This window comes from Bombina bombina, chromosome 7 (genome assembly GCF_027579735.1).
Source record: "Bombina bombina isolate aBomBom1 chromosome 7, aBomBom1.pri, whole genome shotgun sequence".
In the NCBI taxonomy this organism is placed as follows: Eukaryota; Metazoa; Chordata; class Amphibia; order Anura; family Bombinatoridae; genus Bombina; species Bombina bombina.
The window spans coordinates 235,982,642-236,002,115 of NC_069505.1; the positions used below are offsets into that span (position 1 = coordinate 235,982,642).

General features: G+C 36.8%; 1 protein-coding gene across 1 annotated transcript in view; it reads right to left on the reverse strand.

The window, feature by feature from the left end:
* HPS5 (HPS5 biogenesis of lysosomal organelles complex 2 subunit 2) overlaps positions 1 to 19,474 on the reverse strand; it is a 182,174-nt gene that overhangs the window by 60,646 nt on the left and 102,054 nt on the right. The window contains exons 12-15 of the mRNA XM_053720662.1: positions 18,584 to 18,743; positions 14,198 to 14,321; positions 7,215 to 7,364; positions 6,493 to 6,564 (exon numbers count right to left, since the gene is read on the reverse strand). Of these exons, the coding sequence (XP_053576637.1) occupies positions 6,493 to 6,564; positions 7,215 to 7,364; positions 14,198 to 14,321; positions 18,584 to 18,743 (506 nt within the window). The remainder of the gene's footprint in view (positions 1 to 6,492; positions 6,565 to 7,214; positions 7,365 to 14,197; positions 14,322 to 18,583; positions 18,744 to 19,474) is intronic.

A 19,474-nucleotide genomic window follows, 5' to 3' on the forward strand; every position in this document is an offset into this window, starting at 1 on the left:
TTACGGTTGCTAAAATCATTTTCCTCATACAAACAGAAATCTTCATCTCTTTTCTGTTTCTGAGTAAATAGTACATACCAGCACTATTTCAAAATAACAAACTCTTGATTGAATAATAAAAAACTACAGTTAAACACTAAAAAACTCTAAGCCATCTCCGTGGAGATGTTGCCTGTACAACGGCAAAGAGAATGACTGGGGTAGGCGGAGCCTAGGAGGGATCATGTGACCAGCTTTGCTGGGCTCTTTGCCATTTCCTGTTGGGGAAGAGAATATCCCACAAGTAAGGATGACGCCGTGGACCGGACACACCGTTGGAGAAATAGTCCTTATAGTTACCATCTTGAATGTTGGGAATCTTACAAAACAATTGAGAAACTTCAGATCCAGAACTGGCCTGAATGAATTTTCTTTCTTTGGGACAATGAATAGATTTGTATAAAACCCCAGACCCTGTTCCTGAAACGGAACTGACATTATTACCCCTGAAAGCTCTAGATCTGAAATGTATTGGGTAATTGTAAACCGCGACTAATCACCCGTAAGGGTCTCAAGGCACTGCTCATTTTATCAACATCGGAAGAATGAAAGGCTGAGTGGACCTTGCCGGGGATCGAACCTGCAACCCCCAGGTTGCTACAGAGCTCTGAAAACACACTGTCCGAAACACACTTCAGAAAAGCCTGAGCCTTCACCGGATTTGCTGAAATGCGAGAGAGAAAAAAAATCTTCTCACAGGGAGTTCTTACTCTGAATCCTATTCGATAACCTTAAGAGACAATACTCTGAATCCACTGATTTTGAACAGAGTCTGCCCAAATGTCTTGAAATAATTTCAATCTGCCCCCCAACAGCTGAACTGGATCGAGGGCCGCACCGTCATGCAGACTTGGGGGCTGGCTATGGTTTCTTAAAAGGCTTGAAGAAGGTTTCCAATTGGAACCAGAGTCTTTAGGGGAAGGATTGGTTTTCTGTTTCTTGTTCTGTCGAAAAGAACAAAAACAATTAGAAACTTTAGATTTACCCTTAGATCCTTTATCCTGAGGCAAAAAACTCCCTTCCCTCAAGAGACAGTTGAAATAATTAAATCCAACTGAGAACCAAATAAATTGTTACCCTGGAAAGATAGAGATAGTAATCTAGACTTAGACACCATGTCAGCATTCCAAGATTTGAGCCATAAAGCTCTTCTAGCTAAAATAGCTAAAGACATAGATGTAACATCAATTTTGATTATATCAAAAATAGCATCACAGATAAAATTATTAGCATGTTGAAGCAAACAAACAATGCTAGAAAAATCAGGATCTGTTTCCTGTTGCGCTAAACTATCCAACCAAAAGGTTGATGCAGCCGCAACATCAGCCATAGCAATGGCAGGCCTGAGAAGATAGCCAGAATATAAATAAGCTTTCCTTAGATAAGATTCAAGTTTCCTATCTAAAGGATCTTTAAAAGAAGTACTGTCGGGGGGCGTGTCCGACCAGCGATTAAGATGGCTGCCTTTTGAATTCCCTGCAACATTGGAGCTGATAAATCTGCTATTTATCCCTCCCTAGACCAGAAAATTTTCTTTACATTTATGTGATAAGGGACAAGAAATACTCCTGGAAAGGATTTAGGTGTTTTTCTCATACTAACGAGGACGGGCAGACCTGTTTAGAGGAGGTGCGTAGCAGAGGCCTAGCAGCGGCCTGGACCTTTCTCTACCCCCCCCCTTTGTATTCTGAAATTTCAGTATATCCAGCCATTTGAGCTGCAGACTTTTTGATAACCTGGAGCAACCTATGTGTGATATTTCATACTGTGCTATTATAACTATAGAATGGCGCACTCAAATCTTACACTACTAGAGATACTTGACTATACACTATGCCGTCATTTTGCACGGCTTGAGGAGAGTTTAGTAGCGGCTTGGAAAGGTACCACCACAGGGGAGACGCCGAACAGCATATTGTCAGCTGATGACAGCGTTCTGATTCCGCAGCCGGGTGGCAGCTCTGCAGATTTGGAGACCGAGGAGGCGATTACGGCTCCAGGGGGGAGAGCTGTTATGTGGCTCAACTGCACACCCATGATACTGCTGACCACAGTTCCTGATTCCTCTCAATTGCCGCACCCACCGCTGGCTATCCCAGAGGTGGATGAGGACAGACCACAAGATGTTCATCGGAGCTTCAGCAAGGCCCTTCATATCATGGAAGGTATGCAACATCCCCAGAGGTGCAGTAAATATGAACAAACTATACTGCTACCGGACTTGCTGCAGACTGTGACGGAACGGACACTCTTTAGCCTACAGTCTATTTTACAAGTCCATGTAGAAGTTTTTGTTTGCACGGAGAAGTTGTTTTATATTCCATGGGTACTTACCACTTTCTGCCATGGCTTTGTTATGGCCATCTTTACATGGGACACCGCAAGTAGGAATAACCTCCAAATCAAAATAGGTATCGGATAGTGTCTCAGAGGAATCACATAATGGCTCACATCTATGTCATGCACATCTTCCATTAGTTATGGACTGAGCGATTTTACTGCTTCAACTAACACTGCACTTGATGTTAGAAAGAACGTTATTATCCAAGTATATCTATCTGTTCTATATGAGGGGGTTTTTTTTAGCCCTGAGAAGCTGAGCAGCAATATGATATATAGGTTTAGATTGTTGAGTGCTATCTGTAAATATGTTAACCTAATGTATATAACACAGAAATAGAATATTTCCCAATTTACTTTATAGAATACAGGCTTTGCAATGTATATGTTTTGTTATTTTCTCCATGTGAGGTCTCTTCTATGTGTACTCAAGTATATGCCCATAGTGACTTAAGTATTCTTTGATTAACATATATATCCCCATACTGAGGAAAGTTCCCTTGCTTTATTTTTACTACCGCACTGCTATAAGTATAGTTATAAAGAATCGTATATGGCCATGGTCTCACATTAACCCTTTGGAATATGTATTATCTTATATGTTTTGCTGAGAATATCTACAGATCTACAACTATTTGTTGAAGGGTTGAATTGTGTGTTTTCCCTTTATTAACTTCAGCTGCTACTCTCCTATATCTTCACAGGTATGGTAATCGTTCCTAGGCTTTTTCCATATGGTGCTCTTTATATGATTAATAGTATATGTCTATAAACACCCTGATTGAATGTACATTTCTAGTTCCAGTGTTCAAAGCAAACTAAGAAAAGCGAGATTCATAATTTGAGGTCCAAAAGTGGCCTCCTTATGTTATTATTGCCGCTTTGATTTGTCAGCTTAACAATCTTATGTATGTAACATGTTTCTATATTTTCTACTTGATGTCTATTTTTTTGTTTTGTTTTGTTTTTTCATTCTTTTTTGAGAATATCTGTTTGTAGGATAATTATCTGTACAGAGTTTGTTGACAAAAAATGTATTGTGCCTTACATTGAATCTCAATAAAAACAGTACCGTCTTTCATAGGAATAGTAGTACGTTTGGCAAGAGTAGAAATAGCCACATCAACTTTGGGGACTTTTTCCCAAAACTCGCGGCTGACAAAGGGTACAACCTTTTAAACCTAGAAGAAGGAATGAAAGAAGTACCAGGCTTAATTCATTCCTTAGCAATCACATCAGAAATAGCATAAGGAACTGGAAAAACCTCAGGAGTAACAACAGGAGGTTTATAAACAGAATTTAAACGTTTACTAGTTTTGATATCAAGAGGACTAGACTCCTCAATATCCAAAGTAACCAACACTTCTTTCAACAAGGAACGAATATACTCAATCTTGAAAAGATAAGTAGATTTGTCAGTGTCAATGTCTGAGGTAGGATCTTCTGAATCAGAGAGATCCTCATCAGAGGAGGATATTTCAGTATGTTGTCGGTCATTAGAAATTTCATCAAATTTATGAGAAGTTTTAAAAGACCTTTTACATTTATTTGAAGGCGAAATAGCAGACAAAGCCTTCTGTATCGCATCAGCAATATCATGTTTCATATCAACAGGGATATCATGTACATTAGATTCTGAAGGAACAACAGAAACTGTACTAGTACTGATGGAAAAATTATCTGTATGCCGCATAAGCAATATAATTTTTCATATCAACAGGGATATCATGTACATTAGATGTTGAAGGAACAACAGAAACTGTACTAGTACTGATGGAAAAATTATCTGCATGCAAAAGCTTATCATGACAACTGTTACATATAACAGCTGGAGATATAATCTCAGCTAACTTACAACAGATACACTTAGCATTGTTAGAACTGTGATCAGGCAGCAGGTTTCCAACAGTTGCTTCTGAGACAGGATCAGATTGCAAAATGTAAAAGAAAAAACATTAAAGCAAAATTTACAATTTCCTTATATGACAGTTCCAGAAATGGGAAAAAATGCAAACAGCATAGCCCTCTGAGCATATAGAAGGCAAGAGGCATATAGGAAGTCGGGTGAAAAATAAACTACATTTTTTGGTGTCAAGTATGACGCACGACGCAAAAGGAAGTTGAATTTTTTTTGGCGCCAACAACATCCTGAAATGACGCAACTCGCATCATAACAGACGCAACCTTGTGCAAGGAAACCTGGCGTCAACTAAGACGCCGGAAATTATGAACTTGCGTCATCAAAGACGTACCTTCGTGCCAAAAAAATTCTAGTGCAACGAATGACGCAATAAATAACAGAATTTTGCCTGCAAAATTAAAAGAAAAAACAGTCAATTTGAAAAAAGGACTATAATCCAGGTAAGACAAATAATTTCCTAAACATGCTTCCCAAACTGAAACTGACAGTCTGCAAAAGAAAATATACATAGACCTGACTCATGGCAAATATAAGTAAAATACATATATTTAAAACTTTATATTAATACATAAAGCGCCAAACCATAGCTGAGAGTGTCTTAAATAAGAAAAACATACTTACCGAAAGACACCCATCGACATATAGCAGATAGCCAAACCAGTACTGAAAAAGTATCAGCAGAGGTAATGGTATATGAAAGTATATCGTCTATCTTAAAAAGGGAGGTAGAAGATGAATCCCTATGACCGATAACAGAGAACCTTTGAAAAGATTTCCCACAAGGAAAACCATAAAATCTAAGTCTAGATTGCCTTCACATCCCTCTGACAAACACTGTACTCTTAGAGGAATTGGGCTTCAAAATGCTTAGAAGGGCTTACCATAGAAGAAATCATAGAAATCAAGCACAAACTTACTTCACCACTTCCATAGGAGGCAAAGTTTGTAAAACTGAAAATGTGGGTGTGGTGAGGGGTGTATTTATAAGCATTTTGAGGTATGGGAAACTTTGCCCCTCCTGGTAGAATTGTATATCCCATATGTCACTAGCTCATGGACTCTTGCCAATTACATGAAAGAAAACCAGAGATTGCTGGTCTTTTACAGGCACTGCCAGCTGTCTGCAATTACATCATCATGTGACATCATCATATAGTGAGTGATGACTTCACATGCAATGAAGAAGTGTCCAGAGGCACATTTATTCTTCGTATGGATGGTGGGGCCCAAATCTGCAGCCCAGATCTCTATCTCACCCACCATAAAGAGGAGCAAGAGACTACCTCATTTGAAAGATGTGAGTCTCCCTTTCAAATGCCAAGCTGCTGGGAATTGCTGTAAAATGGCAAAATACAGAAATCATATGTAAAAATCAGTGTTCTCAGAGGGAGCGGAGACTTTTATGAAGTCTATATCTTCCCCACACCCTTTAGAGATAAAGGGACTAGTGACCCCTCATTTGAGAGTTGTGAATCCCCACTTGATCATATGTCCCTATAAAATGCAGAAGATCACCATGAGAGAAGGCGATCCCCTGCTCCACTAACTATCAGGGAATTTTTAATGTTAGGGCTATTACAAATTCTCTATCTCCACTTTGGTTTTAATGAGGTGGGTTAGATCCCTCAATTAACAGCAGGGATTACCCTCATTGTTGCAAGGGGTCACCATGACCATTACCATGGTAATGGCAATCACTTGCAAAAACTAGCACAAGGTAGGTCTTATAAGAGGTCGGGTCACCCCTTTAGAGCCCCTTACCCTTCACAAAGCACAAATGGACACGAGACCCTGGTTTTGGAAAGAAGGACCCCTATTTTTACTGAAAATTACGTGTAGTTAATATATTTTAAAGCTAGATATGTTATTACTACTTATTTTCTGCATAAATCACCAGATGGTGTAAATTCATCTTTACTGAAATATAATTGGTATAGAACTCTAATATTTAGTGTTTTGGGAAGATGAACCAATGTTAAATATAGACTACAAGATAAGTGTTTGAAGTGTTAGTAGTTTTTTCTCATATATGGGTGAATGAAATAGATGTTTAAATTAAATGAGTGCAATAGACTAAAAGCAGCTTTAGCACAGGGGTGTGATGTAACTCAGCAACAAAGGGGTTAAATAATTTATAGGCACTGTACATGTAATGCTATTAGCGAAACTAAACAACACAATATGCCACTTACATAGCTTCTGTTGTAGCGACTTTTAGGTCTCCAAGTTTAACTTCTTGCACAGACGATTGGCAAAGTTCCTCTCTAGTAATGAAAAAGCAAAGTTTTAAAAACGCACCATTAGATAGAAGATAACGCATGCATGGTTGTCTGAGAAGAGTTGTATACAGATATCTTGTCACCAGTAAATGTTAGGGTACAAATAAATGTGATTACAGGGGTATGAAACCAAACAACTTTCCAATTTACTTCTATTATCTAATTTGTTTGGTTCTCTTGGTATCCTTTGTTGAAAAGCATACCTAGGTAGGCTCAGGAGCAGTCATTGGTGGCTGCACCTATATGTCTCATGTTATTAGCTCACCCATGTGCATTGCTGTTTCTTCAAAGGATACAGAGAGAATGAAGCAACAAGATAATAGAAGTTAATTGGAAAGTTGTTTAAACTTGCATTCTCTATCTGAATCTCTTCAAACCGGCATGGTTCAGATAGAGCTATATATCTGTTATCAAATGCACTTTGTTCTCTTGGTATCCTAATCTGAAAAGCATATAACTTATCTGTTCAACCCCTATGCAAATGTTTGGGGTTCATATAATAAAAAAATGAATAAATAAAATACTAACAATTGTTATCCAACTTTATATACAGTATAAACACTCAGAAAAGATAAAATGAGCTATTGTATATAAAAATATTTGTATTTAATTACAAGAATGTGGTTTTCACTCACTCATGATTTTCCTCTTCTCGTTGCAGTGAGCCGTTTACAGATATTTCAGCAGGACGTTCTTCTTCCTTCATTTCTGGCTTAACTCTGATCTCCTGGGTCATGTGAAGAGTTCCAATTTTCTCTGTCGTTTTCCTCACAAAGCTTGAAACACTGGAGACAAAACAAACATTAGCTAAGCTTTCTGTGATCAGTAAAAAACAAAATGTAATATTAGCTCCTATAGAAAAATTACCCACTGATCTAAATGTACTGAGCGGAAATAACAACTGCTTCCCATTAATAACGACTTCTAATTCTCTAACTGCTTCCCATTAATAACAACTTCTAATTCTCTAACTGCTTCCCATTAATAACGACTTCTAATTCTCTAACTGCTTCCCATTAATAACGACTTCTAATTCTCTTCTTTCCATTAATAACGACTTCTAATTCTCTTCTTCCCATTATTAACGGCTTCTAATTCTCTTCTTCCCATTATTAACGACTTCTAATTCTCTTCTTCCCATTATTAACGGCTTCTAATTCTCTTCTTCCCATTATTAACGACTTCTAATTCTCTTCTTCCCATTATTAACGACTTCTAATTCTCTTCTTCCCATTATTAACGACTTCTAATTCTCTTCTTCCCATTATTAACAGCTTCTAATTCTCTTCTTCCCATTAATAACGACTTCTAATTCTCTTCTTTCCATTAATAACGACTTCTAATTCTCTTCTTCCCATTATTAACGGCTTCTAATTCTCTTCTTCCCATTATTAACGACTTCTAATTCTCTTCTTCCCATTATTAACGACTTCTAATTCTCTTCTTCCCATTATTAACGGCTTCTAATTCTCTTCTTCCCATTATTAATTACTTCTAATTCTCTTCTTCCCATTATTAACGACTTCTAATTCTCTTCTTCCCATTATTAATGACTTCTAATTCTCTTCTTCCCATTATTAACGACTTCTAATTCTCTTCTTCCCATTATTAACGGCTTCTAATTCTCTTCTTCCCATTATTAACGGCTTCTAATTCTCTTCTTCCCATTATTAATGACTTCTAATTCTCTTCTTCCCATTATTAACGACTTCTAATTCTCTTCTTCCCATTATTAACGGCTTCTAATTCTCTTCTTCCCATTAATAACGACTTCTAATTCTCTTCTTCCCATTATTAACGACTTCTAATTCTCTTCTTCCCATTATTAACAACTTCTAATTCTCTTCTTCCCATTAATAACAGCTTCTAATTCTCTAACTGCTTCCCATTAATAACAACTTCTATTTCTCTTCTTCCCATTAATAAACTTTGACATCATCTGTTGGGGACAATTGACTGCTCTTACCTCAGTGTAAGTGCCTATGTATTATTGTTCTTTTTAATAAATAATTGTTCTAAGTCATTTTGAGCTTTTCTTATTGTCTTGTTATAGCTCTTTAACCCCTGTGATAAGTGGAAATATCAATGAATGAGAGCTGCACCGACTTGCACAGCTCCCTGAGGCTTGTATTGGACATTATATACACAAACCCTGTATGCCAGGTGGTTTTTGTTTTCACTTTGGACTACACCAATTATTTACTGGACGTTGAGGTAATAGCTGTGTTTTTATTGCATGTATTTTGTGTATTTTTGTGCCTGATATTATTGTTATTTATCTAGATATTTATCTTAATTTTAATTTTTTAGAATTTGGTTAATTTAATTATATATTTCTGAAGAGATCCGATAGTGGATTAGCGCCGATTTATTTTTTTTATTTTTTTTGCTATCCTCTGAATATGATCTTTGGCTTTAGAACAGTTTGGATGAGTTCACCAAAAAAATAAAGCACCACCTAACGTTGTATATTTCATATTGTGTACGAGTTAATATGATCTTTATTGTATATTTGAAGGTAAACATGAGAAAACAAAAAGTGATATTTTGTGAGGATTTTTTGCAAGATTACGAGTGGAGCGGTAGTTTGTGCTCATGTTTGTGCGTTAAAATCGCTAGAAGTTTTTTGCACTCAGAGATTCGCGCCTGTATTACGAGTTGAAAGTAAAAAACGTTTGCTCTCTTCATTCGCAAAGTCACGGTAGCAAAAAGACTTTGAGAAATATCAAACACAAAATCGCATCCCCCATACAGTTCAATAGAACCCAAAAATTTGAAAAAAAACCTAACACCCACAAGTTGCACAAACAGCTTTAAAGTTATTTAAAAGCACCAATATAAAATGATAATCCTGCATATTTCATAATCCAATGTTCTGCACATAGCAGAATATGTTCTGTTTATTCTTAAAGAGATATATTTAAATATATATATCTGATGGATATATATATATATATATATATATAGATATATATATATATATATATAGAGATATATATATATATATATATATATATATATATATATATATATATATATATATATATATATATATATATATATATATATACATATATATACATATATACACACACACACACAGACATTATATATATACTCATACACACACATATACATACACACACACACTCACTGGCCACTTTATTAGGTACACTTTGCTAGTACCGGGTTGGACCCTTAATTCTCCATGGCATAGATTCAACAAGGTATTGGAAACATTCCTCAGACATTTTGGTCCATACTGACATGATAGCATCACACAGTTGCTGCAGATTTGTCGGCCGCACAACCATGATGCGAATCTCCCATTCCACCACATCCCAAAGGTGCTCTATTGGATTGAGATCTGGTGACTGTGGAAGCCATTGGAGTACAGCGAACTCATTGTCATGTTCAAGAAACCAGTTTGAGATGATTTTGAGCTTTGTGATATGGTGCATTATACTGCTGGAAGTAGCCATCAGAAGATGGGTACACTGTAGTCATAAATGGATGGACATGGTCAGCAACAATACTCAGGTAGGCCGTGGCATTTAAACGATGCTCAATTGGTACTAAAGGGGCCCAAAGTGTGCCAAGAAAATATCCCCCACACCATTACACCACCACCAGCCTGAACCGTTGATACAAGGCAGGATGGATCCATGCTTTCATGTTGTTTACACCAAATTCTGACCCTACCATCTGAATGTCGCAACTGAAATAGAGACTCATCAGACCAGGCAACATTTTTCCATTCTTCTATTGTCCAATTTTGGCGAGCCTGTGCGAATTGTAGCCTCCGTTTCCTGTTCTTAGCTGACAGGAGTGGCACCCGGTGTGTTCTTTTGCTGCTGTAGCCCATCTGCTTTAAGGTTTGAAGTGTTGTGCATTCAGAGATGGTATTCTGTATACCTTGGTTGTAACGAGTGGTTATTTGAGTTACTGTTGCCTTTCTATCATCTCAAAACAGTCTGCCCATTCTCCTCTGACATCAACAAGGCATTTTCGTCCACACAACTGCCGCTCACTGGATATTTTCTCTTTTTCGGACCATTCTCTGTAAACCCTAGAGACTGTTGTGCGTGAAAATCCCAGTAGATCAGCAGTTTTTTAAATACTCAGAGCAACCGTCTGGCACCAACAACCATGCCATGTTCAAAGTCAATTAAATCCCCTGTCTTCCCCATTCTGATGCTCAGTTTAAACTTCAGCTAGCAAGCAACCTAATAAAGTGACCGGTGAGTGAATATAAATGTGAATATAAATAAATTGATATATATATATATATATATATATATATCATTCTTCCAAAAGCTTGTCATCTTATAAATGTATAGTTAGTCCAATAAAAAAGTATCACAGATCCAGGGGTAAAATCTGAGGTCTGATTTGGACATGCGATCAGAGCTGCCACTAGAAAGTTTGGGGCCCCTGACTTAACCATTGATCAGCCCCCCCCCCTCCTTTGACATGTGCAATTTTTGACCAAGTGACTAAAACGTATATGCACTTTATTCTTTAGTGTCTATTTAAACTTGGAAATGTTGTAAAGGTAGTAACATACAAACACACAGACACACTCATACACTGAAACACACACTCACACATAAGGATTCACATATAGACACTCTAACAGACATGCAAAGAAACACACTCAGACACAGACACCCAAACAGACACTCAGCACTTGTTTACATTGACCTGACAAGTAATGAGGTAAACTACAGTTTTGTAAAAAAAGGAGATTTAGAAAACAAAATATGGAGTTCTGATTATCTTTTTGTAAAGGAAGATGCCAACTAAATGATGACAACAGCATGCAGTGGCTGAAAGGAAGGGCCCTGAACTGCCTAAACAATAATTTAAAGGTTAAATGGTAGATTAGTGACTTCCGGAAAGGTCTCATTAGTCTCAAAGTCTGTAGAAAGATGTGAATAATAAGTAGTAAGGTCAAAATGTCCTAAAAAGGAACAGACAATGGACACACACACACAAACTCAAACTTGCACATACACCCAAGGAAACACCGACAGAGACAGCCTCAGAAAACACACAAAGACATACACACACACACAGAGAGAGACACCCACAGAAAACACACAAAGACATACACACACAGAGAGACAACCACATAAAACACAGAAAGACATACATACACACACCCTCACTGAGACATCCACAGAAAACACACACCCTCACAGAGACATCCACAGAAAACACAGACATACATACATACACACACACACACCCTCACAGAGACATCCACAGAAAACACAGACATACACACCCATCCTCACAGAGGCATCCAGAGAAAATACACAAAGACATATGCACACACCCTCAGAGACATCCACAGAAAATGCACAGAAAAAAAATACATACACACTCATAGAGACACAAACCAAACCAAAGACATAAACACAGACAGCCACAGGAGGAAACATTTATGCACCTTGCATCCCTAAATCAACAGTGTGTGATACGCATGATAAAAAAATTGCAGAAATTAAGAGATCACTTTTTAAAGAATCATATTTGTAAATGTGCAAACAAAAATAATTCTGTGAATTCAAAATTGTACATTAATGATCTGGGTAGATGGCTAGATGAAGAAAAGTACTTTTAAAAAGGTTGACATAGGTTTGTTTGATTTTTCCCCATTTTCCCCAACCAAGATCACCACTTTAAATATAGTTTACAAATGTTCCCATCTGTCAGCTGTACTTATGGATTTTGAAAATGCTGTACTCTATATGGTCTTGGTGGAACCATAAGCTGTGGTACTCATACCATTAGATCTGGTTAAATGCAGGATTTAGGCTTGTTGGTATGTATTTCAAAATGAAGTCAGCTGTAGTGAAACTGAACAGTTTTATGTTAACCTGTCTCATTTCAAACACTGAGCAATAACATGTCTTAGATAAAATACACCCTTGCATCTGGAAAGTCCTTGCATAAAGGGGCAGTAAACTGGAATGTAATAAATAAATATATATATATATATATATATATATATATATATATATATATATATATATATATATATATATATATACACACACACACACACATATCTGCCAAAAGGGCACCTACAATTTGTGTATTGAGGAGGAAACATTTCTCCATGGCTTTAAATATAGAATTTCTACAGCATTGTCAAATAATCATAAATACACTGCTGCTAAAAAAAAAATGTGTTTTATGGACCCCTGGCCCCACCATACAACTACTACCACACTGCAGTTACAATCCGAAATTGCACAAAGAAATAAAAAACATTTGCTAAGTAAGTCCTACCTCGAAAGTGATCGGCTGTCTGACTCAGGCACACACTGTACAAACAAAGTGCCAAGTCTGTCTCACACTGTGCATAGTGGTTTAGTGCACACTCATAAATCCTCTCAAATGCTAATACTTTACTCCTTGTAATAACATTTCCCATGCTCAATTAGCACTCTGCTGTAGTACCCACTGGTGGCTGCCAAAAAAATATTATTATAATTTTTTTTTTAGTTCTTGCCTCATGGGGGCCCCCTTGGCCCATTGGGCCCCTGACAGGAGTCACCCCCGTCACCCCCTGATGGCGGCCCTGCATGCGATACACAGGGGCTGCAAGCTCAGGGGTCTAGTTTGAAGTCTCATACTGGCATATGGAAGAGTGGCTCAGGGCCAGGAGTCTGGTCTGATGTCTCATGCAAACATGTGGCCGACAGAGAGGGGTTGCAGAGCCATTGGTTTGATTACTGGAAATTATTTTTTAGCAACATTTAAGTAGATTCTTCAAAGGGAACACTAGCATTATTATCCATTGGCACTTTTATTTTTAAAGGGACATAAAACAACTTTACAATATACTTCTAATTTCAATTTTGCTTAATTATTTAAAGGGATAGTCTAGTCAAAATTAAGATAGAGCATGCAACTTTAAGCAACTTTCTAATTTACTCCTATTATCAAAATTTCTTCCTTCTCTCGGTATCTTTATTTAAATGACCAGGAATGTAAGCTTAGAAGACAGCCCATTTTAAGTTCAGCACCCTGGGTAGCGCTTGCTGATTGGTGGATACATTAAGAAAAATTGATAATAGGAGTAAATTAGAAAGTTACATGCTCTATTGAATCATGAAAGTTTATTTATTTTTGACTAGACTATCCCTTTAAGTTTAGACTATTTAGACTAAGTTTAGACTATCCCTTTAAGTTTACTTAGTTAAAAAGCAGTAATGTACTACTAGGAGCCAGGTGAACACATCATGTGAGCCAATGACAAAAAGGTGTATATGTGCAGCCACCAATCAACAGCTAGATCCCAGTAATGCATTGCTGTTCATGTGCCCACCTAGGTATGCTTTTCAACTAATGATATCAAGAGTGCAAAGCAAATTAGATAATAGAGATTGGAAAGTTGTATAAAATTGCATGCTCTATATGAATCATGAAAGTTTCAGTTTGACTTTACTGTCCCTTTAATTTCCACACCCCTGATTACTGCTAGACTCTGCTTATGTGTAATTTACATTGGAAGGGACTTCAAGACCTTTTATAGTTGGTCACCAGTGAAACTGTTTCTATTCATTTCTATCAACAGACAATCAAATAGCTTGCGAGCGGTTACCTTTCCTTGACTGCTTGAAGGGAAACAAGGGGAGATGTGGAACGAAATGGCAATGTGATGTTAAATGGAAGCGAAGTGTCACTCCGATCGGTGTCAACAGTCACTGACGCATGAGATATGCTGTCTGATAAATGGAATAAATGGAATCAAGTACACATGACACTAAATAAAAGGACAGAAAATGCAACAAGAAATAAAAAGTGATGAAATGAGAATACGTCTTCGTATTAATGCTCAGGAATGTCCTATCTGATACGCGACTTTCTTATGACTCGGCAAAAAGTTACCTACATTTTCGGCAACACATCAAAAATAATTCCCAAAAATAAAAACTTATAACCCTTTATCATGCTTCATTCTACGGGGCAAATGCACAGAATCCACTAAGGCTTAGTGTGGCAGTGAGATTTTTTTATATTAAAGTGATGGTAAACTCTCCCCTTTTTAAAATCAGATCCAAAATGTTAGTGATATTTTAGATTGAGTTTCATTCATCAGTTATAACCAAGTTGCGCTATAACTTACTTTTTAATATAGATATAAAATTAAACAAGGCAGCATTTTCCTGGCAGTTTGACTGCATATTACTCACCAAAGCATAGTTTCAACCATCATCTTTCACATTTAAAATTTCTTGGGACCACCGGTAACTCAGACCATATTAAGAACAATTATATGGGACATTGCTAGCCAGTACCATTATATTGGACAATTATTAAAAGGTACTGTGGAAAAAAACCACAGTACCTTTTAATAATTTTTTTTTTTTTTTTTTAAACAATTTTTTATTGAAGTCGTAGTCAAATACAATATATAAAAGGTATACCCAAAACATTTACAAATAGATATATACTTAGTACCATTAGCAAAGTAATATATTCAAATATTTCAGGTGTAACTATAAAATGTGGGTTATCATATAAAGGGACTTCAGTTTTATCATAGAGTATCTTAACAGTAACAAAAGCAAAAATGAACCTCTCCCAGCTAAATAAAAGAAAGATTAAAGTATTTACTCATGTAAGAATAGGGCTAGGGAGGGGATAGCTCTATAGTTTTATGGGGAGGGGGGATGCAGCGGGCGAGAGCCGCTCAATATAAAATAGGAGGGGGAAAGGGGGGAGAAGGAGGGCGGAGCCAGGTAGCATGTGAAATTGGTAAATATACTAAGAATTTAGGGCTTGTAAGTACTCTATTAAACAGAATTATAACAATATTATTTAGTAACATCTAAGTAGTGTATTTTTTGTCTAGAAACGAACAGACCAATTTCTCTATCACCATGTATGCTATTAGGTATTATATACATGTCTCAGACCAAGCTCATTAAATCAACTATTATGCTGAGCCGTGCCTTCCCAGTGAACACGGCCCAGCAGCGTCTACAATATCCAAAAGTGAGGTTATATATCATGCTGTTGTAGGTAGAGGAAATGTTGGGGCAAATAATTCAGTGAGCTAGGTTACACCTACACTATGATAGGCTTGTTACTATATATAAACTGTACCAATACACTAGAGACACTGCATTAGACATGTTGCTATATATAATCCGTACTTGTAACCCAGAGGGCACTATATAAAACTAGTTACTACATACAAGCTATACCTACATATTGGAGTAGTATATAGATGTTATCATAAAAATTGATAATTATAGTAGCCTATGCAGTATTTAATTGGCCTGAACAATTTACCCGAAGGCTATGATAGAAAAGGTTAAGGCCGCAGCAGGTGGAGCTCCTCTACATAAACCTAAGAGCTTCTGATTATGAAACATTGTACAGCAGATATTAACCATAAAGAAAATACATGGCATGCTGAATATAGTATAGTATAGATCAGCACTAGACATATACAACAGACATGTAGTGAACCCTGTGGCAAATGAAGGTTATAATAACTTATGTAACATACGTATAGCGATAGCAAATAACAATGTTAGCATATGAAAGTAGTTTAGGTATGATAACACTATAGATAGCTCAGAAAACACATATTAATTCTATTCAATTATTAGACCTCCCTTAAAATGCCATAAGATAAAGCAAGAGGGATGTTAAGGCAATCACAAAGCTAAAATCAAGAATTTAAATTGGTACAGACACGTTGCCTGTCTCGGCCTCTAACAGGGAGGCTTGGGTTGTAATTGCCTTTTAAATGTGTATGTTTATAATGTATAAACTGAGTAATAAGGATGTACTTTGCACAATTGGCAATGAAGCTTGGGTCTAATGATTATAGCTGGCAGATATATTTCTCCTCGTTCAGAAAGGTGCTATATATGGTCTGTTAGTGTCTCACTGCTTTGAAATTTAATATACCACGTGGCTATTATACATGACAGATATACAACATCTAGAGTACTTATGTGGCAGAGATATTTCCAGAATTCTGCTCCAAATTAAACACTTAGAGAGGGACCACATGGTGCTCCAAGTGGAAACTAGCAACGTCACAGAAAGCTTAGGGAAACACTACTGTAGGCACCAATATTAAAAACCTGAACCTTGAACTAAAGAGGTAGCAAGAAGTCTTATCAGAAAAAATAAATAAAACCCTAACTGTATATGAAAAACAAAGACTCCAACATGTTAAGAGCTAAAGTCTCACAGTCTCTGTAATATGTCCCTCTGTTCTATCCGATGCCCATCATCTTGAAAGAGCAGATGTTCATATTTCTAAGCTGCCGTCGGCAGAGTTGCAATAGCTGCTTGTCTGCGAGGGGAAAACTGCCCACAGCCATTCCAAACACCACAGCCGAAAAAGTCTCACAAAGCACAGCCGAAGTAGCGGTGAGTAATTCTAGCTTACTGTGAGGTCTGTCAGTCAACGAATCAAGTTCCTGTTGCAATGGTCTGTCAGGATCCGACCAAGGTCTTGCTATAGAGATCACTAGAGTATTACCCTCGGGAGTCATCATCAGGGCTGCTAGGGATTCATATGCCCACTGCTGAGGAAGCCTTCTATCCCCTTTAACGGTAGCAGGCTGTAGAGAGCTTGGTGGCTTGCGTCGTTTCGTTGGTTCTGCTGTATGAGGCTCAAGACTCTGTCTATCCATACTGCGTACATCCTCTGGGTATTGAGGTATATCGCCTCTTGAATGTGGTGCGCGCTTGTTACAGCAGCTGGTATGTTCCTCGGTCTCATTGATTGTCAGTGTATCCCAGTTCTGGCTCATAGCCGTTCCAAGCACCTCAGCTAGTTCGTACCGATGGGTATTAAAAGTAGACAGCAAGTTGCGCAGCATATATATAGCTTGCTGCTCCATAGTGTAGTAGAAGACTAAAGCAATGTGCCAAGCTCCGATGTTAGCCTCAGTGCGTATTTGATCTCCAAGATGGCGGTTTATCTCGAACAACTATCCTGTCAAGCCAGGCAGCCTTTGTGTTGTTGCGCTGACTACCGCTTAACTTTCAATGTCACTTAACGTTAGACTTATAATTAAGAGCTTAATAAACAATAAAGCTTAACAATAGATTCCTTAGTTTGCTCAATATGATAAGAAATTTGATCAAACAGCAGGAGCTTTAGAAAGACGCATCCTGCTGCTTCGGTAGTTGGCTCCGCCCCCTTAATAATTTTTTTGATGGTATATGTATATATGTGTATCTACAAGTGTGCTAGTAGAAAAGTTTATTACACATGTTGGTACACATTTTATTAAGTATATATTGAAAATACTTTTATGTGAACATATAAAATTACCATATAACAAGGTGTGCATTTTCACATCCCTTTGTAATTACAAGGAAATAATTACATTTGGTCAGAACATAGCGCAATCAATTTTTCCTATTTTTACTGTAGATATAAAATTGAAATACCCTGCGCTCTGCCGCCCACTTCAAAAGTAATTTTTTTCTGTGAGCTAATAGTTTTAACTGTTGGTCAATCAGTGCTCTAGCTAAGACAAAAGTGCCATATGGGGAGAGTGTGGATTGGACAACAATTTAAACCTTAAGCTCACAGAAAAATTGACTATTGAAGTGGGCGGCGTAGCACTTGGTATTTTAATTTTATATCTACATTAAAAAGTAAGTTACAGCTCATCTTTATTATGACCGACAAATTAAACTCCATCTAAAATTTCAGTAACATTCCGGATCTGTTTTTAAATAGGGAAGAGTTTACTAACACTTTAACCACTGGAAGGCCATTATGGTGTTAGCAAGGATAGAAGAACTAACAAAAACAATTAGCGCCTTAATTGCTTATATATAGTATTCAGGGATGTAAGATCACCTACAAAATAAAAGATTAATTTTCTTGGTTTCTTTTCAATTTCTCAGCCAAATAAATAAAAAAAAAAAGCGGCACAGAGTTCAAGGTACATAACATTAAAAAGAAATCTGAGGCTTCTGAAATTCCAAAGGAAGATCTTACCCATTTCTGTCTGTTCTTCATCGTGCTGTGATGAAAATTCTCGCAGTCTTTCATCCTCAGACAGCGTTTGGCTGTGCAGAGAACCCGAATCTTCATCCGACTGGCTTCCTCTACGGCTGATAACTCGATAAATCCCAGTGTCTAGCACATTGAAACTCTCCTGTCATTAAAACAAGAAAAATAAGCCATTTTGTTTTTTTACAAATAACAGATGAAAATACCTCTAGCTTTTATAAAAGAAAACATAATGTTGCTCACCTGAAAAAACAAACAAAATAATACACAAAATACACATAAATCTATACATTGTATAAACAAACAATACCCTTGTGGAAACCTAAAACATTTATTTTTATTCATTGTTTCTTAGAGATTTTTTTTACTCAAAAAAATTTAGGTTAAATTTGTGCTAAGTTTTTACTTAAAGTTCTCTTGCAGAAAAAAAACACTGCTGTTGAGAAACTATTCACATGGAAGTGAAAATAAAAAACGGTCACGCTACGGACAGAAACTACAATTTTAAAAAACAATTTCCAAATTACTTATATTACAAAATTTTATTTATTCGCTTTGTATCCTAGAGATAGAGGTACACTTGATAAAGATTTTTTGTATGCTCAATAAAACGAGGGCAGGCCATTATTTCACTATAATGACTCTTTATGAACCCCTTTCATATGCTGAAAGTTTGCTCATTATAGGACATAAGCATAAATTATGTTCTGCTATGGCTTAACGGTTTTTGAGATACATAATCAGGCTTCAATTATATTTGGGGAATTCCTTATACTCAAGATTTGATGTGAATATAGATATCACATCATTATGAACATTAAGATAATAAGCGACAAACATATCATTTAATTGTTGAAAACATAAATTATGCTTACC